The 26,367-nt window shown below is 37.6% G+C and overlaps 1 protein-coding gene across 1 annotated transcript in view; it reads left to right on the top strand.

The window, feature by feature from the left end:
• The first annotated feature begins 776 nt into the window (after positions 1-776).
• The window catches only part of LOC117421278 (kelch-like protein 2), a 48,188-nt gene continuing 22,597 nt past the window's right edge, over positions 777-26,367 (top strand). The window contains exons 1-10 of the mRNA XM_034035468.3: positions 777-839; positions 3,790-3,888; positions 8,528-8,653; positions 10,540-10,646; positions 12,035-12,156; positions 14,518-14,680; positions 24,181-24,290; positions 25,139-25,255; positions 25,582-25,731; positions 26,240-26,357. Of these exons, the coding sequence (XP_033891359.1) occupies positions 3,821-3,888; positions 8,528-8,653; positions 10,540-10,646; positions 12,035-12,156; positions 14,518-14,680; positions 24,181-24,290; positions 25,139-25,255; positions 25,582-25,731; positions 26,240-26,357 (1,081 nt within the window). The 5' untranslated portion in view covers positions 777-839; positions 3,790-3,820. The remainder of the gene's footprint in view (positions 840-3,789; positions 3,889-8,527; positions 8,654-10,539; positions 10,647-12,034; positions 12,157-14,517; positions 14,681-24,180; positions 24,291-25,138; positions 25,256-25,581; positions 25,732-26,239; positions 26,358-26,367) is intronic.

Genomic DNA, 26,367 nt, shown 5'->3' with positions numbered 1-26,367 from the left:
TGTTGTATAGAGAGTCTCTGGCAGTTCTCGCGCTTCGGTGATAAAACTTGGTGTGAGGAATTACCGTTCCCCTCAATATTGCATCTGATTTATCACAAACAAATGTATCACCACATATTATTCTGTAATATTTTTTTAATAACAAAGACAATGAGCAGAACAATTTGCATTGCAATGATCTAAATTCCATAACCTAGTGGGTCTGTCATCACTGAAGCATAACTACTTTGTTTAGAGAGATCTACTGTTGGCAGGTATAATTGAGAGCACTCTATTTTTAGACTCCCATAGGAGAGTGTCAAGAGACAATGGTGCTTTATGAAACATTGATGTCAATTAAAATGTATCCACTGATAGATAGATTCAATTGACTTTAAATTGCTGTTACAAAATGATCTGCAAAAGTCAATTACGGTACTTTCAACATTAGTGCTGGCCACACTTGTGAGTTGTGAGTTCTGTGCTTTTCCATAAAGAATATTGTTGATAATACAAGAAAATACTCTATCTATTGTAAAATCAGTTTATACAAAAATAGAGCTGTTAGAAATTTGGATCTACGATTGGCCAATGACGGTTCCAAGTTGTGGTGCTATCCCAGCACAAAGCCACAAATATCACACCACTAATTAATTGACTTTCGGAATAAAAAATATAAAAGATCTGCCTTAATTGTCAAAGAGGCTGCCAATGCGTCATAATACATTGTGAAAACATACCTTTTGTTTGCTGAGATCACCTGTAAAATGTGTTGTTGGTAGACTAGCCTAACCAAGCCTGCTTGGTCCCTAACTGAAACTCCAGTACTGCAACTTTGCCTCTGCTGTGGATATCTGAAGGTCAGTGGGCGTCCTCCGAATTTAAAATAATCAATGACTCAAGATTATAGCTTTTGTACTATTTCATTGATGTGCTGTACAACTAGGATTATTCAGAATGTAGAAATAGTTTATGTTTCTGAAGGCTCTTTTTTTATTTAGCATTCCACCTTTTTTGCTCTGAACTTTATATGTGCTGTGCCCAGGGATGCACGTGCATGAGGGGTACTGTATAAGTGTGTGTGTGTTTTTGGGATGGTATGGAATGGTAATGCAGACTTTTACTCAGTGACATCAAAAATCATACAAAATTAAGGATTATTTAAAGAGGCGTTTTGCTTTAAATTGTTTGTAACTGTGACAGTGAGAGCCCTGTCACCGATTCTTGCGCAAATGTGTGCAGCTGTGTTGCCAGGCAACCATTTGAGCAGTTGGGCTCGCCTGACACTGCCCTGATCGGGAGGTCCGGATTTGCTGGGTGGGGGGGGGGGGAGGCTGCGTGCCATAGGTACACAGGATGCTTGTTGACAACAAGGAGTGCCTGCTCCAAGAAGAGAACTACTACATGAAATCCTTCCACTTCAAAACGTGAAGGCATTGCCCAGCCGCGGCCGTTTGAAGAGGCATGATTCGTTGTGAGAATGCCAGGACTCCGGGAGCCCAGAAGTGAAGGCATTGCCCAGCCGCGGCCGTTTGAAGAGGCATGATTCGTTGTGAGAATGCCAGGACTCCGGGAGCCCAGAAGTGAAGGCATTGCCCAGCCGCGGCCGTTTGAAGAGGCATGATTCGTTGTGAGAATGCCAGGACTCCGGGAGCCCAGAAGTAGGTCAGTTTAGGGGATTTAATCCCAAACTAAATACAGTGAGGGTTAGTAGTGTAGTAGGTTCCTGGAGCGGGACGTTCCTTTTAGTTGGACTAGCGCTCAACATCTGGGGAAACTTTTATTTATTTATTTATTTATTTATTTATTTATTTATTTATTTATTATTAGGGCTACCATTGCTGGTACCCTAGTGACAGCCTGTGTTGTTATTAAATCTGCACGCCCATGCTGCATGTCAACACAAACTGCTCTGTGTCTGCTTCAGTATTATTCAGTGACGACCCACACATGTAAAACTTACAGTAACACTGATTATTTAGTCAGGTACGTCATTTCTTTTAGATAAATAGAGATATTCCCTTGTATGAAAAAAAAAAATGTATAAAAAAAAAAGATCAATGGGGATAAACAAAAGTGCCCTCAAGCACTGTAAACATATGGGGTGAAGTTACTGTGGTTCCAGGGTCTTATTTATTTATGTATTTATTTGGTAGAATGTTACAATGTAAGATTCATACTTAAATACAGTATGGTTTACAATGAGTGCAGTAATACTGCTAGAATACAATATGAACTAGGATGCAACAAGTTAGGTACAGTTACAAGACATTGTAGTGCAATAGTGCATTAGCTGAGGATCCAGTAACGTGCTGCTTAGGTCAGGCAAGTCCAGTGCATAGTACAAGGGGCGGATCAAGAGATCTACTGTACAAGAGCAGTCTAAATAGGTGGGACTTGAGGAGGCGGTGGAAGTCAGTGAGAGACGGAGCAGTCCTGAATTTTTTTGGTAGCTGGTTCCACCAGAGGGGCTAGGGAAGAGAAGGAGCGGGCACGGGAGGATGGAGAGTGATCTTCTGAATGCTCAGCTGTAGTTCCCTTAGGGCAGGATTCCCAATCCTGGTCCTGGGGGACCCCTGTGTCAGCTGGTTTTCATTCCAACTTAGTTCTCAATTTTAATTGAACCCTTAATTTAACTATTCATTAGCTTAATTAGACATGTTAATTGTTTTCAGCTTTTAAACAGTTGGGGAGTTGAAGTAATTATACAATTTTATAAGTAACTTGAAATCGGCAAATTTACGAGCGGAGAACAATTAAAAAGGTCTAATTAAGCACATTATTAGTTCAGTTTGGAGGCTTGTAAGCAGGTGAAAATCAGCAGCCACCGGAAGTGTAGCTGAAGGAGCTGCAGTGTGGTCCAGTGCATTTAAAAAAAAGGGATTGTAACCAGGAGGTCCCCAGTTCAAATCCTGGCTCACTGTAGTAAAACACATTCAGCACCAAGCAAAATAAGCAACATTCACATAAAAAGGCAAATCAATTTATGACATTTAAGTGTATGACTGGCAGCTGATGGTAATACAGACAACGCCACCTGATCAGAGTTGCCAAGTCCGCTTATAATAAGCGGATTGGGCTTGAGTCGATGTTGGAATTTGCATTTTAACGCATACTCTAACATGGGCTGGCTTGTTTTGGTCTTGTTTGGTCTTGTTTTGAAGAAAGTATGTAATGTAGGAAACAACACTTCTGTACTAAAACATTTACATTTATATCATATTTTGGTTCAACTACCTACATTTGACAATATATAATTTCACCACCACCTCCATAGTTATTTCAAGAACGGGTGGTTTTTTTTTTGTTGTTGTTGTTTTTTTTTTTTTTAATTTATTTTAAATGTATAAAACAAAATCAGGCTTACTTAGAAAAAAAAAGCCAGCGTCCCACAATACATACAATAGACTGCTTGAGTCTTCCACAAGCAGGGGGGAGCTAGTATTATTTTCTCTCATGAGCCCGTGTCATTGAAATAGTCTTTCCTGTTATATCCTTGTTTATATTGTAGTCACAAAAGGAAATAACAGGTAGTTTCCCGAGCCCCTCTCATTCTCAACCTGAATCGGCAATATGTCTAGTTCGTTAGATGGTATTTATTTGTTCAGTAGTGGATTTTGCCTATAGCTGCAGTGTTAATGTAGAGAAAAAACAAAAGGCGTTACCTCTTCTTGCCAAATACTTTGATTTTCTAGATTGAAGTGACTCTAATCACCCTGACATACTTCTAATTATGGGAGGAGGTTGGCGAAATCGATTGGAATCCCTTCCACCGGCACAGGATATAAATGAATGGTGTGTTTGTTTCAGGATTTAAAAAAAGACTACATTCTGAGATGGAATGGTGCATTCTGCAGCAATCAGTTTCCACGTTGTGAAGAGAGAAAACACAATGGAGATACATCCAATGTAAGCAGCATAATATACTACTGTATTGTACTATCGATGTGTTCACAAATACAAGTGCTGATATATCTAGTGGTGATGTGGTTGTAAATATTGTATGGGGGAGGGGGCACACACTATAACGTGCCGTAATAATAACAACACAAAAGATGTTAATACAGGACGTACTTATAAAGTTAACATTATGGGCCTATATGCAAACGTATCCTGTTCTGGTTCTTCCTTACGCATAATTTACAACATTATCGCATTGTCTTTGTATATATGTATATGACAATCGCATGTCGCATAATCTGCCTGCGTTTTATTTTCATATTTTAATTTGTAGCCAAAACAACTACAGAATAGAACATTAAATGAGGCTTTTTTTTAAATTTATTTTTTTAAAGAAATAAAACGTTGGTGGTTAAAAAAAAATATTTAAAATCTGTGTAGATTTGTTTTTTATCAGTAGTAATTTTTATTGTTATTATTTCATATTAATTGAAAGTAAAGTTGGCATTAAAGCAGTTCTTATTCAATGTTCAGCATAACATTCATAAATGCAACAAATTAACTCAGTTGACAAACCTTTTTTAGTTTAATCTGCCCAGTAATTCAACCCTGATATTTTCAAGGCAAGTATAGTATGCTAGGGCTGTAACAGCTGTTACGCTTTGGTTTCACAGTCGTTTAAATATCGCCCTGGTATTGAAGAAACTTGAAACTGCTGTATTAAACGTTACAGATGATTGTGGTGATATTTGCCTGGGCAGACTGATGCTCATGGATTTAGGCTGGATGACTGTCCAGCTTATTGTTGGTGCATGTGTTGATGTGTAAATCCAGCTTCTTTCCAGTATCACCGCTTGAAAGGTAACTGGTCCTTATTTTGCATTTACTGTAGTGAATAAGAATTTCAATGTGATTCTGTTGTGTTCATAAGCTTCATCTACTTGTGGCAGATTCTTGCAGTTTTCTGTGAATTTTAATCAAACCCTGAATCATATGGATGAAGTCAGAGGTTTTGTGATTCAAAAAAAGTTATTTTATTAAATAAATTAGATTTAGAAAGGGGCCGTTCAATACATTCAACTCTGGTTGCCAGTGCATAGCAGTTTAAGCCATTTCAGGCTACACTGATCTGAAGTCAGTTACTGTTATATTAGATATATCCTGGGAGCTACAAGCTCCTACTAATTACCTGATGAGGGGAAAAAACCTGCAACTGCTATGTACATTGGCTTGAGCCTTAAGACAGGCATACCCACTCCCATTATCTGTTTTTATGATGCAACTCCAGTACATAGCCAAAAGATTAACCGGTATATACATTATCATGACCCCCCCGACTGTCCCCTACCTCTTTCTAATGTTCACAATCATTCTTAATGGTATTGTAATTACTCTGGTATTTTTTTTAATTAGGCTTGATATAGGCCTAAGTCTACTGTTTACTATGTGTTAAGGTGCTACAATAAGTTTGCCTGTAGTTGATTCATTTTCACCACAAACAAGAAGATTCAGTGACAAAGCCAAGACAGCTTAAAAAGGTAAAGCAATAGTATTCTTTATTAGCCCTAGCTGGGTCTACTACTACAATGGAGAATTGTATACTTGGCTTCCCTTGAAATGACACACCTTGTTTTAGTTGGGGTTAGTATGTTTGTGCAAGATTACCCTAGAATGTTGAGACTGCTTTGCCATGCTGTATTCATCACATACATTGGTAAACCCCCCATGTTCTTGTTCATTCCACAGCAGACTTATGCACAAGTGGTTTGAGAACAGGGGACATGTACAGACCTTTGCACCTTTTAAACAACTTTCAGATAGCAGTCGGTACTAACCTAGCTTGTCAGTAGTCTGATATTGATTACTTATCCAGTATAACAAATGTTATCTTTACATGGAATGTGCCCGACTGTGCTACATACAAGCTGAAACTTTCACAACTTTTTAAATTTGGGCTTTCAAATTCCTTCTGTTGTATCAAAGTAGAGTGTCCTTAGATATCCTGTCTAATAACCTTTCCAAAACCAGCCTTCTGTTTCTTTCTAATCAGCACTGTTAACAGTGAGACTAATCCTTCAATTTGGCACACATGACTGACCAACCAGATTAAACTTTCCAAAGACTAGGCTTATGCTGGCAGTGGGTTAATAGCACACTTTACATTTATTTTTATTAATTACTGCATGTACTGCATGCATCTCAAAATGTACCTGTTCTTTTGTCATTTGTTTTTTTTTTAAATCATTTTCTACCACTGGTTGTTACAGATCATGACGGTATGAGTTGAGAAACACTGGAGTAAATTGGTTAAGTGCCTTCTGGCACCTTCCTCGTTTCTGTAATAATTATTGGCAACTGAACTCCGGGAATCCTTGATAATTAACTTACAAAAGGAATTCAACCATCCCTTGCTCTCTGTTCTGTGCCACTTAAAATTTTTCAGGATTGCTTGATGTGTCTGTGTCTCCTATATGCAATAGCTATAGCCAAGTCTCTCTCTTTCTTTTTCTCTGTTTTTCAAGGTGACAGTTTTTTTAACCTAAATATGAATTAGTTCTGCAGACAGATGTCTACAGCATTTAAACTAGCACTTATTGTAATGTAGGTTGTGTGAAGGGAATATAGTCTACTTCATCAAGTTCTGCGTAGAGATTTAACAAGGTACAGTACCTAATTGGCTTCAGGAAAATGATTTAACATACAGTGAGAAACAACTAAGTTTAATTATGGTAGTGTCTGTAAAAAAAGGAACAAGAAAGATTTACAGTTGTAAAACTTTATGAATTGCAATACTTTGTTTCAGTTAAGGACAGTAGATAAAGTAGTTTAAAAAGATGTATGCCTGACACCGTTCTGGGATAGCACTGTTACCATAGAAGCACATACTGTGCATCTCATTTCTTACCACATGCAGATGAGCACATCAGTCACAGGAAAGATAAATGCAGGCATTGTATTCATGGCACTGGGAACATTTGTGGGGTTTTAGGAGCTAGTGCACTGTTGTATTTGAAAAATCCAGTCTTTTATTATTATTATTATTATTTATTTCTTAGCAGACGCCCTTATCCAGGGCGACTTACAATTGTTACAAGATATCACATTATACATTATTTCACATTATACAGATATCACATTATTTTACATACAATTACCCATTTTTACAGTTGGGTTTTTACTGGAGCAATCTAGGTAAAGTACCTTGCTCAAGGGTACAACAGCAGTTTTCCCCCACTGGGGATTGAACCCACAACCCTCCGGTCAAGAGTCCAGAGCTCTAACCACTACTCCACACTGCTGCACACACTGCTTTCTTGCTAAAGATGAAATAACAACATTATTCAATGAGTCTCAATGTTTTATTCTGGTACAGTGCATGGTCAAATACACTATACCTTGTAGTCCTCAAAATGAATTGAATTATTAAATGCGATTTTTATAGCTGTTGCTGTTGTATGACCACTACCCCCACTTTTAAACATGTATTATTATTGTTATTATTTGTTTAATTATATTGTAGAGTACAGTATGTGCACCTGTGCAGTCCTCTCAAGTAGTCAGTTGTCTTATCTGCGACTTCAACCTCCTGGGTAGCATCCTATAATGGCCACTTTTGTTACCCTGCTGTTGAGTTGCATTTTGATATCTGGTGATGTGACATCTAACTTTCACAAAACTGAGACCTGATTGACTAAGCTATTGAAGGACCTTTTGAACCATCTGCCAGACTTTGACAAAACTCTGCATTGTGCTACTTTAAGTTCTTCCATGTACCATGATTACAAAATCTGAAGTACCATAATGATGTGAAATTTTATACCCAGTTATTGTTTTAATATTGTGGAGACGAGACTCCCTGTTGGGGTCATTGAAGTGCGGTGAGGCAAACTATACCCTGTTGATTGTCCTCGTTTATACAGGAGTGCAGAGGCGTCCCCAGCTAACTCTGCATCAAGATCCTAATACTATCACTCATCTTGCACTCAATATGGTAGTGATGTAGATAGGTATACATGAGTGCTCCCTGTGCCCATGGCGGTTTTGAACAATGCTGCACTGGTTCAGGGTTTGCAATTAAAAAAAATACACATGGAATTACACTTGGTTACTATTACAGATTTTTTGTTTGGGGGGGGGGGGGGGGTCAGCACTTTTATTTATTTATTTATTTTTGTTTAAACAGTTTATTCCTTAGTCCAACTACAAAACGGTATTAGTATAAAACTCCAGTTCAGAGTGTTGTTGCTCAACTATGGTTAAAAGCAATTAAATAGGAAAATCAATGTGATTCTAAATTTACAACACTTAAACATTTTAATAAAAATACAATTATCATAATAAAACCATGTTTTTTAAATGATTTTTAGTATTACTAATACAGTAAGTGGTTTGAGATGACACAGCCACTCCAATATCTTTTGGTTTGATGGCTATGTAGTCTATCCACTACTCATTTAGCCAGCTAGGATTTAGAAAAATCAATGGATCAGTTGGTTTAGGTATCCCTGCACTCCCTGTGTCAGCACCTCTGTCTGTGGTCTTTTACTTTGTGAATCTGCCTGCCAGTCCTGATTGTAGTACTTGATACTGTCAACGGCTGCTGATCTGCCAGGTTGTATTAACGGTAACATGTTTTGTTTGTTTACAGATGCACAAAGCTGTGCCATCACAAGCCCCACAATCTGAAAGACGATGTATCTGAGAAGCAGTGTTCAGTCACCGTGAATCCCCGTCATATGAAAAAAGCTTTCAAAGTGATGAACGACTTACGCAGGTACACTGCAGTAAAAAATCCATAGCTGTTTTTGTGAAGAGTAGGGAAGTTAATACAGTAGTTCAGAGTTGAAATGATTAAAGTTTTTCTAAGTGTTCAAAGCTTAGAATTTCATAAACTTCTAACCATTGTCAAATATAGATGTCCGCTACTGTTGTGTTCATACAGCAGGTTGTGGACAGTACAGGGTGAGGTTATTTATTTAAGTATCTTTCCATATTCTGTAAACTTGTTGTACACATGTAGTTTCATGCACAGCATTGTTGTATAGCAGGATATACACTGTATAATAATAATAATAATAATAATAATAATAATAATAATAATAATAATAATAATAATAAAAACAAATTACATAACTCAACTTTTTTTCGATTGATTACAGTAATTCCCAAATATGTAAAAGTTAAAGCGGTTTAAACTTGTTTAATCCTAAAGTTAAACACTTAGGACAGGGGTTTTCAACCTTCCCATCTGAGCACAATTGTGTGACATTTTTCAAATGTTTACAACATAAACATTAACCTCAAGACTAAACTATAACTAACAGTGATAAACTTTTTATTAAAGCAAACATGAAAATGATCCTATTGGAATCGGTATACTGTTCTGTCGCTTTGCATTTTCTGCAGACTCTTGTGTTTTTTCTCCTTTCTTTTTTTCCAAGTAAGAAATGCATCTATTTTTTACTGAAATTGATACACAGAATAATCTGGATGTACTCAAACACCAAAATTCAGCTACGCCTAATAAATAAATAAAACAAAGACCATCAAAGTGTGGGTATTATTTATGTTTACTGGAGCATTTATACTTAAATTATTATTATTATTATTATTGTTTATTTCTTAGACGCTCTTATCCAGGGCGACTTACAATTGTTACAAGATATCACATTATTTTTTTTTACATACAATTACCCATTTATACAGTTGGGTTTTTACTGGAGCAATCTAGGTAAAGTACCTTGCCCAAGGGTACAACAGCAGGGTCCCCGACCGGGGATTGAACCCACGACCCTCTGGTCAAGAGTCCAGAGCCCTAACCACTACTCCACACTGCTGCCCTATAAATTCAGAAAGATTGTGCTTCACTGATTTAGTATTCAATTATACGACTAGTTGAAAACTGCAAAGTTCATGAGTTGCACAGAAGTTTCCATAGGCAAAATCGCCAGACACCTGCTTCACCAAATATGAGAGTGAAAATCTGTGAAATCGAAATCATGCATGCGTATAAGTGGATGATAATTTTGAAACCGTACTATACTAACCTTTTGAGCTGCTAAATAAAAATGTAATATTTATGCACAGTGGTTTAGAGATGATATGTAGTACCGCTTAAAAAATAAAATCAGTGTCATTATTTTCTTTTTCTTCTTTTTGCATTTCTGAATCATCCTGCTGCATACCCCCAGTTCTGAACCCCTGATTTAAGAAATCATTCAGTCCAACACCTCTTGTTCACAGTGTGGGAACAGTTCAATAACACAGCAGTGATGTTAGGTAGTGTGTAAAATTTGTAATCAGTTATGTAATGTTGCATCTTTTTTTAGAAGCTACCTTAGTGTCTATTGACATTATTTAATACTTTTTTTTTAAATGATTTACTCACTAAACAATACAGTAGGCTCATTTTCATGTAAAAAATAAGCAATACATTTTAAAAGTACTGACTTTAATATGTGTACAGTTATGGAATTAAAGTTGTGCTAAAATCCTTGTATATAAAGCAGTAGAAATTATTTCAGTCCATTACCTTGACAGCTCCCAAGATAAAGCCACTCTTCTGACCGGAAAAATATTAAATTGGAATGATTCCTTGGGTGTTTCCAAATACATATTTATATTTTTTATTAATTCATTTATGTACATTCTTGTTTTCAGTCAAAATCTTTTGTGTGACGTGACAATTGTTGCTGAGGATGTGGAGATTGCAGCTCACAGAGTGGTCCTAGCAGCCTGCAGTCCTTACTTCCATGCAATGTTTACAGGTATTTGGCTTTTTTGAAAGACCTTGCTGCATACAAAAAGGGTGTCATCAGCACCATTAGGGCCTATTCACAAAGGTTACTTTTAAACTCATTAGTTCTTTTTAAAGCTTTTTCATTAGTTATTTTAATGATGTTTCACTATTCTATTCCTGATAAATTTCTTCTTAAAACACTACTTGTCTGATTTTGGGGAAGCATATTAACATTGCACAGGTTTCTCTGCACACTGCTTCACACACACTCAAAAGAAGGAATTTCTCTCTGGAATAGTTATGATGTTAGCAGAAACAATAATAGAGAATCAAACAGAACACATAATGCAATATTAAGCAGGAGATTAATTAAATGTTAGGAAAATGTGGATGATATAAAGGGATCCTTTTTAAATAAAGTTTGATATTTGTTTCATGCATACAAAAAATGATTTAATCTATAAACAAACAATTGTGAGTTTGTGAATAGCTCCTAGTGTGATAAGAAATCGGAACAGGACTTGCCTTTAAATAGCAAATATGTATTAAATGTTTTGCGTTGGTAATATTTACACATTTAGCAGTAATGTGAATGTTACCTTTATTACTGCAAGTGTCAAGGTTGGAAGGTGCAATGAATTTTCTCTAAATACAGTGAGTTTTCACACACTGGTTTCAGTGAGAGACCTGCTTTCCTACTGTTACATTGACACATGATGTTTTTTAAACCAGACTTCAGTGTAAAATAGAACTCATTGTTGGAAGGTAGTGTAAAGGGTAGCCGTAATACACTTTTATTCACTTTTATTTATTTCTGGCAATGGGTATAAGATAGAGGCACCTGTATATAAGTTGCACTTTAGAGTTTTGTATAATGTATGCAGAGAGCTACGTATCCAGTTTAAGAAACTTGATAAGGACATTCTTCATGTATGTCATACTTACATTTTTACTTCTATCTAGAAAACCACTTAACATTTTTTTTTTTTTTAATTTAGTAGTCGCCAATTATTTTTATTATTTTCTCCCAATTTAGAATGTTCAATTATTTTTAGGCTCAGCTCACCGCTACCACAACAGCGCTGACTTGGGAGGGCCGAAGATGAACACATGCCGTCCTCCGACGCGTGTGCCGTCAGCCGCCAGCTTCTTTACACGCTGCAGGCTCACCATGCAGTCACCTCAGAGCTACAGCGTCGGAGGACAATGCAGCTCTGGGCAGCTTGCAGGCAGGGCTGCAGGCACCCGGCCAGACCACAGGGGTCGCTGATGCGCGGTGAGCCGCACCATAGGTCTTGGCGATGTAGGTCATGATACCATTTGCTCTATTGCATTTACACCTGTGGTAGAGAAAATATGCTACTACAGTGTGTATACTACTGATAATTGCTTGCAATCATTGTTTTGACCTTGCAGGTGAGATGAGTGAGAGCAGAGCTAAGCGAGTCCGGATAAAGGAAATGGACGGATGGACATTGGGGATGCTCATTGATTATGTTTATACAGCAGAAATCCAAGTCACAGAGGAGAATGTACAGGTTGTACTATTATCTTGTGTTTGACATATTGACGGAGGTTACAGTGGTTTTAGTCCATGGTTTTGGACATAGTAAATGGTGGCTTATCATACAATGCATGTGTTTGGTTTTAAATTGTTTTGTTGCTATTAAAGCCTTGCAATCTGTATCCCTTTTCTTATTTGGAGTACATCTGGTTAATATGTATATCAAGAATTTTCATATGATATTGTTACTTTCTAGTTTAACTTCTGGTAGGAACAGTATTAAAGCCCAGTGTGTATCTTTTATCTGCAGTGTTTTTCTGGAACCTTCCTTCAACAGTTTTATGATTTCAAAATAACATTTGATTCTCCAGCTTGACTTCCACTGTTTCCATGACAACAAAGAAATGCTTCTTCCAAATCATGTATCAAGTGTTATTGAAATCTGTACAGAGTATTAGTGGTCCATAGAAACATGCTCGCTGTACATTTTTACAGAACTATGAAATATTCTTCTGGTTTTCATCACAGTTGGGTTGTGCATGATATAGATAATTATTGCATAATTTGTATTACTTCTCAACAATGTTACTGATTTCTGCTTGATACGATGTTGTTACTTGTTAGTTTTATAATATCATTTTTTTTTTTTTTTTAATTTTTTTTTTTTTTAGACATTTTGGAAATGATGAAACTGCATCACTTCAATATCAGGCTCAGTATCACTTTTAGTTTGGATTTTTTTATTGCAATGATTTTAAAGCTAGGTAGGACTGAGGCAGGAAAAGTGATTTGATTCCCTTGGTGAATGCCTGATCTGGACCCCAATCACGTAGCTCTGAATCCTCAACACTTACCAACTAGGCTAAAACTTTGCTTGATTCATTTATGTAACAGATTTTTTTTCCCAGTAACCAACTGGTTAACCAACTAGTTCTACCACAAGCACATGACGCTGTACTAAGAGAATATATAAATAGTGCCTCCTTTTGAGGTTATCGGTCATTTTTGGCCTAACAAAGGAAAGAATATCTAGGGCTAAGAGTATTATTGCACAAAAGGATGCAGTCCTATATGTTTTATTCCAGCCTTGATATTTTTTTTTCATAGTATTTGTGGTTGAAACTGGGCAGTGCTGTTTTTTTCAAAAGTCATTCTTGATCAAAGCATTCCACCATCACTCAGATTTCCATGAATCATACTTGTGTGAATTGGCTGACTCTTTTGACAAGCTTTCCCACTCTCAGTTGAATTTAATACATGACAATTAAGTAAAAATATTAGTTTTGTTAAACTCTAAAAATAAGGAATCAAATTCCTACTTCTGAACTACAGAAAAAAAAAAACTAAAAAACAATATATATATATATATATAATATATATATATATATATATATATATATATAAGTTCTAAGATACTGCAGTACAAATGGTATCGTAAACAACATTTTGTGGCACCAGTTTTTGTGACCTAGTATACAGATTTTTTTTTTTCTTTAATATAAGATAACACGTTACCATGACATATTAGAATGGTACCTTGCTTGATAAAGCATCCTGCAGCCTCCTATCTATCCTGTTTTATTTTAAACCCAACAGGCTAAATGTAGATTCACACAAGGGCATTTCAATATTGTATACATTTGTCTTTAAGGGCACTTAAACCCTGGCTTCCAAATATATATATGCATGAAATTTTACTAATATTCTTACTGTTTCATCTGCAGTTGTGGTTGAGGGAGATGTGCTACTGGAATTAGACAAGGAGTTTGGTTCCCTCTCCTAGTATCCAATATAGTAAAATTGTTGAAAAGTAGTTTGAGACAGACATTGTCAAGATCTGCATTTCAGCAGAGTATTCAATCATTTCTGCTGACTTTGTTCTGCAGCTGTTCCTAAAGCAGATTTAGTTTGTGTCTGTGTGTGGGTGGCTAGATCTGACAGACAAAGAGGTATGTGTGAAAATGAGTATACTTGGTACTAAGCTGAGCCTATTGTGCCTGGAACAGTTACTATACATGGCAAATAATAACCTAGGCAAAAATAATAGAGAACTATATAGAACACACAATACAAAAAATCTTATGAAAATGATGCATAGATTTTTACACTCCTGACTACAGGTAGTCTTAATGGTTTGTTTGTAGCATAAAAAGCAAACCTGACATATTAACACAATATGCCACTGACAATATGCCACTACCAAAGTAATGGGACTTTTAAATAGAACATGGGGAAGAACTGTATTCCTTTCTAGTAACGGTAATACAAATGTCCTAGGTTTTTAATTTTGTCTGTTGCAGCTGTTTTGCAGTCCTTGACTCCCAGGCAGGTTGCATTCTTCTTAATACAATTTCTATCCCCCATCATTAGCAAACTGTTTCCTCTTGTTTTTAAGGTTCTGCTTCCAGCTGCCAGTCTCTTGCAGCTACAGGATGTGAAAAAATCTTGTTGTGAATTCTTGGAATCACAGCTACATTCCACCAACTGCTTAGGGATCAGAGCCTTTGCAGATATGCATGCATGTACACAGCTGCTGAATAGAGCCAACACGTTTGCAGGTAAGTACTACACATAGTAACTAATTTTGTAAAGTACAGAAGTACATAATTTACCTACAAATTGAGTTCTTGAAGAGCAATTTGACTTGCATCTAAGGTGGTGTGAATGCATGCATTGCTGATTTTTTTGGTTTTTTTTGTTTTTTTTTTCATGCACCTTGTCTGTCCTATGGAATACAATAATCAGTGTCTTCATACCAAGACCTGGCAGGCTTTTAAAACACTCAAGTTATGCCCACATATGATTTGTTGTTATCCCAATGTAACTGGAGTGTGCATAAAATGTATATATAAGCACATAAATAAATCAATCCTGACATTGATAATGGTTAGATTATTGCCTGCAGGCAGATACTGCCAGTTGAGTCCTAACTGCTTGGTGTTTCTTCAGTTAACTTGACACACACACAGTGTCTTTCTTTTCTTTTTAGCATGTAACTGCAAGGGATGGAATTTAACCCTTGTATTGTCTTGGTTACATTTTGTACTTAAAATGTACTGTATGATGAACCATATTTTTGTGAGAATGGGATCACACCTCAGTCAGATATGATTTGTGAATCTCAGACTTAATGAACAATCCACACGGAGAGTGCATCCATGCTTTTACAAAATGATTTATTTTACATTGTTCATGTAACAGATATTCCTTGTGACAGATTTCGCCTATTGGCAACCACGCTACCACCTGTAAACAGGTGACAAATGGAAACTAATTTGATATTGTTTAAATATTTTGGGGACCACGTTTGTTTTTGTGAGCCCAAGTTTATATAAATGTGTCTTTATCCAAGAATGCTCTAGGCTAAAATACAAGCATTATTATGTCAAGTCAACTAATAGCAGTATTCAGTTGCCAAGCCTTTGCAATCTAGAGGTTTCCCTAGCAACCAGCTAAACCTGCAGACATGGCTGTTCAGAGTGCATTGATTTCTCTTGGTAGCTTTTTTCTTTTCTTTTTACCTGTCAGCTGGGTGACAATTTTTTCATTGTGAAAACGGCTTTTGCTTGCATATGTTTAAGACTTCAGTTCAGACCAGGACTGATTGATTTAGGCCTAAATGTAGATTTTGCAGTCTTTTTTTTCTTTTTCTAATGTCCACGAACAAGCTGGTAAAATGGAGAATTGTGATTTGTATTTGTTTGTTTATTTAAATGTGTTTATTCTTAAGTTACTACAGTGTGTCTTTTCTGGAGGGGTTGTCTGAAAGACTTATTATTCGAGTTTGGTTCTTTTAAAATAAAACTACATTTTGAACTTAAAACCTTGCACCATTTGATTTGTTGATTTTAATGTCTATTTAAGTTAGTGTTAAATATGTAATTTAAGATGATAGAAATTGTTTCTACAGTGGACTGTTAGTTCTAAAGCATTATGGATGTGACACAGCGTTATGGCTGTGACGGTATTTTAACATTTAAATGGACATTTTTCCAAAAAATAATATATAGTGTGTTTTTTTTTGTTTTTTTTTAAAATAAATAAATGTCAGAAAATCTAAAATTGATTTAATTAACATTTTATTTTATATATATGTGGAGGACTGTGCACCTAAGTGGAAAGAAGTAGAGCGAGCTGTGAAAAAAGCAAGGGCTTCATCTCCAGAGCCTAATGGAGTTCCGTACAGAGTGTACAAGAGTGCTTCAGGAGTTCTACGAATCCTGTGGAAATTGATGAAAGTGGCATGGGAAAAACAGGTTGTACCAAGAGCATGGTGCCGTGCAGGTGGAGTCTTTATACCTAAAGAAAAAGATTCTACAAGCATCAGTCAGTTTTGCCCTATTTCCCTTTTAAACGTAGAAGGCAAGATTTTCTTCAGCATTATTGCTCAGAGATTGTCAACTTGCCTATTAAAGAACTGCTTCATTGACACTTCAATACACAAAGCGTGCATTCCAGGTTTCCCAGGATGCTTAGAACACATCAGTGTGATCTGGCAACAAATTCAATCGGCTAAAAAGGAGAGGAAGGAGCTCCATGTGACATTCCTGGATTTGGCTAATGCATATGGTTCAGTGCCACATGAACGTCTTTGGGCAGCATTTGATTTTTTCAGTGTACCGATGACAATAACAAATTTAGTGAAGGCCTACTTTGGAGATTTGCAATTTAGTTTTTCAACTTCAGAATTCAGCACTACATGGCAATGCCTAGAAGTTGGAATAATGGCAGGATGCACCATTTCTCCACTGGCTTTTACCATGGCAATGGAAGTAATCATTAGGGCATCAAAATGGGTAGTGGGAGGAGAGCGCTTGGCTTCTGGAATGCGACTACCACCAATTCGAGCATACATGGATGACATGACAACCATGACTACAACAGTAGCCTGCACTAATCGGTTATTGGGCAAATTAACCAATAACATTGAGTGGGTACGAATGCAATTCAAGCCCACTAAATCAAGGAGCATCTCTATAATTAAAGGCAATGTAGTAGATAAAACGTTCTTCATTAATGGTGAGGCAATACCAACAGTGTCTGAAAAGCCAGTGAAGAGTCTTGGGAGATGGTATGTCGGGGATCTAAAAGACACCGTTCGTGTGGGAGAAGTTAGACAACAAGCAGTGGAAGGGTTGAAGAGCATAGACAGCAGCGCTTTACCAGGCAAACTAAAACTCTGGTGGTTTCAGTTTGGTCTACTGCCGAGGTTGCTGTGGCCACTGACTGTGTACGAGGTTTCTTTGACAACAGCAGAGAAGCTGGAAGCTTTAATCAGTTCATACATCAGGAAATGGTTGGGAGTTCCACGCTGCCTCACCAGAAGGGGACTTTATGGTAAAGGAATACTGCAGCTACCAGTCTCCGCTCTAACCGAGGAGTTTAAGTGCGCCAAGGTTCGACTGGAAATGACATTAGTAGTCGCGCAACAAATGCGTAAGAGAGGTAGCACCTGTGTTGAAAACTGGTAGAAAGTGGGCGGCAAAGAAAGCTGTGGAGGATGGAAAGGCTACCCCTCGAACTGGTGATATCATGGGGCAAGTTCAGCATGGAAGAGGGGGTCTTGGTCTCAGTTCAGCTCCTTCTACATGGCACAAGGCAGCCCCAGCTCAAAAGAGGAAGCTGGTAGTCAACGAGGTGCAAAAGCAGGAGGAGAGGATGAGGTGCATACAGGCCATTTCCCAGGCCATGCAGGGAGAATGGATGAGATGCGAGAGTGTGGAACAACGCAAGATTGCCTGGCTAGACCTATGGTCAATGGAACAAAGCAGGATCAGTTTCCTCATCAAGTCAACATATGATGTTCTCCCATCACCACAGAACCTAAACCTCTGGGTAGGAGAGGATCCCTCATGTCCTTTGTGTTCATCACCTGCAACATTAAGGCACATTTTGACAGGATGTAAGGTGGCTCTTAGCCAAGGACGGTTTACTTGGCGCCATGACCAGGTGCTGCGATGTTTGGCCTTGGCACTGGAAGACAAGCGTAACATGACCAATAAGTTGCCACCTGTTCCATCAAAACATTACACACAAAAGACAACATTCCTCCGCCCAGGAGAGTAACCACCAAGAAAAGGTGTTAAAACCAATCCTCGCCCAGGACAACTGGAAGCTGCTAGAGACTGGAAAATGCTGGCAGATGTTGGTCAACGGCTTATTTTTCCACCCGAGATTGCCACCACTAACCTTTGACCAGATATTGTCTTGTGGTCTGGATCAGCACGCCTTGTTCACCTGGTAGAGTTAACAGTGCCATGGGAGGATGCTGTAGATGAGACGTATGAGAGGAAGAAACTGCGGTATGCTCAACTAGCCACTGAAGCAGAACAGCGAGGATGGAGAGTCCGGGTTTACCCAGTGGAGGTGGGTTGTCGAGGATTTGTGGCACACTCTACAACCCGGATTCAATGACCAAGAGTTGCGTCGCACAGTGAAGAACTTATCTGAAGCAGCAGAGAAGAGCAGCAACTGGCTGTGGTTGAGACGAAAGATTCTGGCTGAAGATCTCAAGCACAATAGAAAGAAAGAAATGCTGATGTACGGGTAAGTAAGCTGGGCTGAGTTGAGTGGGGACGGATGGGGGTGATGCTGGGACGCCAGAATCACCGTCGATCCTTCTTGAGGTGTCGTGGGCTAGTCAACGAAACACCGAGGATGGAAGGTGCCCACTTGAAGACCTCAGAGATGTACCCTACTTAGCTCAATCCAGACGGTTGTCATGCTGATGCGCTGGGGAGACCGCACTGTGGTTGATCCACGGAGCCAGCATCGCAGCCGCTGTGTGTGCTGATGCGCTAGGGAGGCAATAAGCTGATCCCTGGAGCCAGCATTACACTTCAGCCATCAACACCAGACAGAAGGATATCTACATCATATGAAAGGAAGTGCAAATGGATGGAGACACATATGGATCACATTAGTTTACTGTAAAGCTACGTCTTAGTTGGTGCTTATCTTGGCGAGAGCCGAGTTCAAATCAGCATGAAGTTTTAACATCTACTCTCGTGTAATGGAAATCATTATATATAATACAGTACTGTGCAAAAGTTTTAGGCAGGTGTGAAAGAATGCTGTAAAGTAAGAATGCTTTAAAAATAGACATGTTAATAGATTATATTTATCAATTAACTAAATGCAAAGTGAGTGAACAGAAGAAAAATCTAAATCAAATCCATATTTGGTGTGACCACTCTTTGCCTTCAAAACCGCATCAATTCTTCTAGGTACACTTGCACAAAGTCAGGGATTTTGTAGGCATATAGTCAGGTGTATGATTAAACAATTATACCAAACAAGTGCTAATGATCATCAATTCAATATGTAGGTTCAAACACAATCGTTAACTGAAACAGAAACAGCTGTGTAGGAGGACTAAAAATTGGATGAGGAACAGCCAAACTCAGCTAACAAGGTGAGGTTGCTGAAGACAGTTTACTGTCAAAAGTCATACACCAAGGCAAGACTGAGCACAGCAACAAGACACAAGGTAGTTATACTGCATCAGCAAGGTCTCTCCCAGGCAGAAATTTCAAGGCAGACAGGGGTTTCCAGATGTGCTGTCCAAGCTCTTTTGAAGAAGCACAAAGAAATGGGCAACGTTGAGGACCGTAGACGCAGTGGTCGGCCAAGGAAACTTACTGCAGCAGATGAAAGACACATCATGCTTACTTCCCTTCGCAATCGGAAGATGTCCAGCAGTGCCATCAGCTCAGAATTGGCAGAAAACAGTGGGACCCTGGTACACCCATCTACTGTCCGGAGAAGTTTGGTCAGAAGTGGCCTTCATGGAAGACTTGCGGCCAAAAAGCCATACCTCCGACGTGGAAACAAGGCCAAGCGACTCAACTATGCACGAAAACACAGGAACCGGGGTGCAGAAAAATGGCAGCAGATGCTCTGGACTGAGGAGTCAAAATTTGAACTATTTGGCTGTAGCAGAAGGCAGTTTGTTCGACGAAGGTTGGAGAGCGGTACACGAATGAGTGTCTGCAGGCAACAGTGAAGCATGGTGGAGGTTCCTTGCAAGTTTGGGGCTGCATTTCTGCAAATGGAGTTGGGGATTTGGTCAGAATTAATGGTCTCTTCAATGCTGAGAAGTACAGGCAGATACTTATCCATCATGCAATACCATCAGGGAGGCATCTGATTGGCCCCAAATTTATTCTGCAGCATGACAACGACCCCAAACATACAGCGAAAGTCATTAAGAACTATCTTCAGCGTAAAGAAGAACAAGGAGTCCTGGAAGTGATGGTATGGCCCCCACAGAGCCCTGATCTCAACATCATCGAGTCTGTCTGGGATTACATGAAGAGAGAGAAGCAACTGAGGCTGCCTAAATCCACAGAAGAACTGTGGTTAGTTCTCCAAGATGTTTGGGCCAACCTACCTGCCGAGTTCCTTCAAAAACTGTGTGCAAGTATACCTAGAAGAATTGATGCTATTTTGAGGGCAAAGGGTGGTTACACCAAATATTGATTTGATGTAGATTTTTCTTCTGTTCACTCACTTTGCATTTAGTTAATTGATAAATATAATCTATTAACATGTCTATTTTTGAAAGGATTCTTACTTTACAGCATTTTTTCACACCTGCCTAAAACTTTTGCACAGTACTGTGTGTGTGTGTGTATGTGTGTATATATATATATATATATATATATATATATATATATATATATATATATATATATATATATATATATATATATATATAATATATTAGTTTTATTAAATCTTGTATTTTGCATTAATGTATTTACCTCTTAGATGTCAATTACAGGTATGGACTAAGATCCAGATTTTCATTCATACCGTGCGGTTCCATTGTTTTCAATGTAGATATTCAATCTGCAGTTTAACCACATTTCCTCCTCTCTCGGGTACTACCACCCTTTCCAAGCCAGTACATTTAAAACCAGAAACTGAGCCATGTTTCATCGTTTGGTAGTGACTGGCAATTGCATAAGGCAGCCATTCTTAACAATAATTTGGATTATGTTCTGCTATTCTAATTTTTAAGTTTTTTGTTTTGTTTGTTCAATATATACCAATCCACATGGGCATTTCAACATGCATATAACAGGAGTAAGTTTTTTACCTGTATGTGGATGGTTAAAATGCTTTGGATTTTGAATATTGGAACAATGTACGCATTTACCACACTGGTAGTTTCCATGTATTGTTGTCGTTGGCCAACTGTACATGGAAGACACTACTGAATCTTTTATAGTTCGACCTCGTCTGAAGCAAAATCTCGGGAGGGTAGCAGATAGTGAACCAAGCTGAGGATCACATTCTAATGTTCTCCAGTGTTTCAAAATATTTTTTAAAATATCATTGGAGAGATGATTGTGTTCCATAGTGTACATCATTCTTTCTTTGGTTGGTTGGTCATTGTTACTAGGTTTTATTAAGTCTATTTGTTTTAATGTTTCCACTTTTGTTATAAGCCATTTAACGTTGTACTGTTGTACCCTCTGGATTGAAAATGGTTCTGCATGCCCACAGCTTTAATGTCATAATCTGATGTATCACTGTAAATACATCTTGTGTACAAATTGCCCATAAGGTATATTAGAAATCATATGCTTTGAATGATAACTTTTCGCATGCAGAATCATATTTCTGTCGGTTGCTTTTCTGAAAATAGAAATATTTAGCGTGCTATTGCAATTAATCAAAACAAGCAGATCTAAAAAATGTATTTCTGATTGACTGTATTCCATTATAAATTTTACATTAAAATGATTTCTATTGACATATTCGCTAAACAAAAGTTAATCCGCTTCAGAACCAGTCCATACCATCAAAATGTCATCAATATAGTTTCCAGAATAACATGTTTTGTAAAGGAGGGTGAGAGGATCTGTCATTTATAAATAGGCTTTCCCAATAGCCCACATATAGATTTGCATAGTTGGGTGCAAATGACAACCCCATTGATGTACCTTGAGTTTGTAGATAATACTTATTGTTAAATAGGAGATAATTAGATCTTAATACTTATATAAGAATATAATTTAAATATACCTAATGAGGTTCTCTAAACAATGCTGAATGAAGGATTTTCTAATGCAGTATTCTCTAACAGCTTTCTGAACTACTGATAAATGACCACATAACCTGTCAGCAGTGACAGTGAGGGATAGAAAAACTACATCGGGAAAGTTTTTTTTTTAAACACTGCGGCCAATCGGATTCCTAACACACCCCTTTCCTCCTTTGCTGACTGTGATGTGAACATCAGTGCAGACAAAAAAAGTGGACGTGCCTAAAGTAACTAAAAACTGAGACAAAACTTGAATTAAATAAAAACATGTTCAGAGCTGGGGGGGGGGGGGGGTGCAAGGGCCCAGCCCAGAGTCAGTTTGCTTTTCTGAGCCTACTTTTAATGACTACACATAAAAAAATATAGGTCTAATCTACTGCGATTAGAAAAAGAAATCGGAGCAAGGTAGTATTGGTGGACTGTCAATCAAAACTCAAGTTCTCAAATCAGAGCTAACGGATTGTTTATCTGGAGGCGGGACGCAGCAAGCGCACTGGTAATAGGTCAGTGTTAAAGCCATGTGAATGCTCTGTTGAGGGATGTGATCCTAAAGGTGAGACTGAACAACCTGAATTGGCGAAACCGTTCCACCTTCCTGCCGTGGGACATGTTGTTCGGTCGAACAGCCCGATCTGCACACGGAGAAACATGCATGAACAATGCATAAACAGCACCACCACATCACTGTCAGCCATGATGCTAGAACAGATGTGGAAATAAATGATTTAGCGAAAAGGCTAAAACCTGTTCCATTTCCACATCGAACAAGCTGAATGTGTCGGAGTGCGTCTCCCTCACGAAAATCCGCCTTCACTAACGGATGGTAAAAAATTACTTTTAAAAAAACAAACAAACAAAAAAAATATTTTGTTAATTGTGTTCATAGAATGATGTTTTCGCTTGAGTAACGAATGTATTTGTACTGTGGGCTAAGTTTTTTGAGATGCGCACTTTTTTTTTTTTTTAATAGAAGCGTTTTCATACTAACTTGTTTTGTACTTGATACGATTAATTGTAAAGCCTATGATTTAATGCGTTTTGTGACCAATTTGAAGCCATTAATATGCTTCAATATGAACTAAATCGAGTAATTAATCAAATTGATTAATCTTGTTACGTAATTGATTTATTAATATTTGGATGTACTGTTACTTGATTGATTTACTGTCTTGTTCAGTCATAAAATAATGTTAGAATATGTTTTGTTGGAAAATAAAAAATAATATGCTTTTGACCAATTTCAGATTTTGCTGCTGATGTATTTATTTTCAAAAGATTGTCTTTGGCTGTGCTGTGCTTTTTTGGGGGGGTGGGGTCCTCGGTCCTAGGTCCTCCACTTCACAGTAAATCCTAGCACCGGCACTGAACATGTTGGTACACATAAAAAAAATATTTTAAAAAATGGATTGAAGTGCGACCTGAATTGTTATAATAAAGTGCAATCCAAGTGCTTTGAATGAAGTGACTGAACTAGCACCCTGTGTCACTTCCGTTTAAAGGTACGTCTACGGGCAATCTTAAATCAATGAAAATGACAGAACGTTTAAAATGAAACTTGCGTCTAGTATACATGTGTTTTTAGCACATTGACACTAACTTTGTCAATTTAACTAGCGGCACAGTAAGTTGTTAGACGTTTTACTTCAGGAGCGTTAACATGAACACAAAAATGTAAGTTCACCAAATAAAAGAAAGCACTTTAATCCTCATAAAAAAATTTGGGGGGGGCACAAACTGAACAAAAATAATACAGCATGCATAAATATACACCCTTTAGTAAAAATAGAGGAATTTTTTTTTTTTTTTCCCATGGCCATGGTCACTTTATAATGGAATTGTCCACTAATCATGCTCTATCTAATATTACCTTCAGACTTCTCAAACCTAAATTAAACCTTATATACAACTGTTTAAATTGATTATTAAAACTAAACTTGTCAACGCATTTACACCCTACATTGTAACGAGAGAGGTTAATGGTTTTGATTTTTTTTATATATACAGAGCAGCACTTTGCAGAGGTGGTGCAAAGTGAGGAATTCCTGAACCTGGGAATTGAGCAGGTGTGCAGCCTGATAGCCAGCGATAAGCTTACAATACCATCTGAGGAGAAGGTGAGATTGAAAGTAGCCTGGTCTAACAATTTCAGTTATCAGTTGGACACACAGTCAACAGTCATAGGGCAGCAGTGTGGAGTAGTGGTTAGGGCTCTGGACTCTTGACTGGAGGATTGTGGGTTCAATTCCCAGTGGGGACATTGCTGCTGTACCCTTGAGCAAGGTACTTTACCTAGATTGCTCCAGTAAAAACCCAACTGTATAAATGGGTAATTGTATGTAAAAATAATGTGATATCTTGTAACAATTTGTAAGTCGCCCTGGATAAGGGCGTCAGCTAAGAAATAAATAATAATAATAATAATGATAAATGCATATTACTGGGCTATGAGTTGCTACAGTTACTAACCAAATCAATGCTCCTGTGGTAAGTTAGATATGATATTGATGAAGAAAGATTTAATAAATAGATAATTAATAAATAATCCACAACGGAATGTTACTGATATTTTGAAACAATATTGAATAATTTTCCACTGTATGAATGCAGTGTTTTAGTTACAGTCCATAGATGGCGGTCTGACATCAGATTTAGTTCCAAAGAGCTTTATTAGCATAGAAATCCTAATAATAAGAACATAGGAAAAGAACAATGAGGAGGAGGATGGAGAATCTGCCAGCCATCTTATAATAACCATCTCTTGTTGTATTCATGGGTAGATGCAAATTGTTTTGTGTAAATGATCAGGTTTTACAGCCTAAACACAGCCCTACAACAGAGCAACAAAGCTTCCGAAGAAAGTAATGAAGGTTTTAAAAAATAATTCAATTGGCTCAAATAATGAAACTGTTGTTTTCATCACAATGGCAGTTCTGTATTAAAGCAGTTTGCTGTATAATTACAGGTGTTTGAAGCGGTTATTGCCTGGGTAAATCATGATAAGGATGTCCGTCAGGAACACATGGCCCATCTTATGGAGCATGTGCGGCTGCCTCTGCTTTCTCGAGAATACCTGGTCCAGGTATATTAAATTAAACTCAAATCACTTTTTATCTAAGTTGAATTCAGTAGTCCATTTTATGTAGCCTCTCAGAAGTGCAGGTGTTAAATTGCCCAATAATGTTACCCAAATTAAAAGAAGCATGACAGATAAGAAACAGAAATGTTACCATTTAAGATTTTAAGTCATGTATTTTATATAACAAAATAAATATGCCAATAATCAGTAAATACAATTATATTTTTAAACAGGCTGATTGCTTTAGGAAATGTGCACTTAAATTGACACAGACTGACATTTATATGGATGTTCCTGCAACATGATATTGTACACTATCTGTCATTTAGAGAGTAGAAGAGGAGTCCCTGGTTAAAAATAGCAGTGCATGTAAAGATTACCTTATTGAAGCCATGAAGTATCATCTGCTTCCTGCTGACCAGAGATCCATGATGAAAACTATTAGGACCAGAGTGAGAACACCCATCAATCTTCCTAAGGTAAGAAACTAATTAAGCATTCCATGGGGAGCTTGTATGAGTTTGCAAACCTGCCGCTGCTAGAAATTAACCTTTTCCCAATCACATTGTTTTTAACATAACAAAATATAAATGATACAGATCTTTTTCACTTTTCTGTTTCTTTGTTTAAAGTACTTTGTTTTCTGCTTTTATTTTTGTTCAGAAAAACTCCCATTTCTAGTTGATTAAGCCTCTTAAATAGTGTAAAAATGCTAAACCTTTTTTTTTATATAATTTAGAGACAACACATGGCTATGTGTTTAAATTCTAACCTTATTACTGAAATACCAGCCTCAGCACTGCTGTCCAACAGGGTATATAAACTTAGTGAAGCAACAGCCAGTGCTTTATTTATCAGGTCTAAGGATTCTATGGTTTTAATTTCTCTTCTTTGTTTGTTTGTTTGTTTTTTTCTTCCATGTGTTCGCCCACCCCATTATCTCAGTATTTTTATATAAAAAATGTTTTTCAAATATTGTGATTTCAGGTAATGGTTGTTGTTGGTGGGCAGGCCCCTAAAGCCATCCGCAGTGTGGAGTGCTATGATTTCAAAGAGGAGCGGTGGTACCAAGTAGCTGAACTGCCTTCACGAAGATGTAGATCAGGTATCTCAAA

This window comes from Acipenser ruthenus, chromosome 1, assembly GCF_902713425.1.
Source record: "Acipenser ruthenus chromosome 1, fAciRut3.2 maternal haplotype, whole genome shotgun sequence".
Lineage (NCBI taxonomy): Eukaryota > Metazoa > Chordata > Actinopteri > Acipenseriformes > Acipenseridae > Acipenser > Acipenser ruthenus.
The sequence above is the reverse complement of the archived record's forward strand: the minus strand, read 5'-3'. Positions and strand labels throughout refer to the sequence as shown.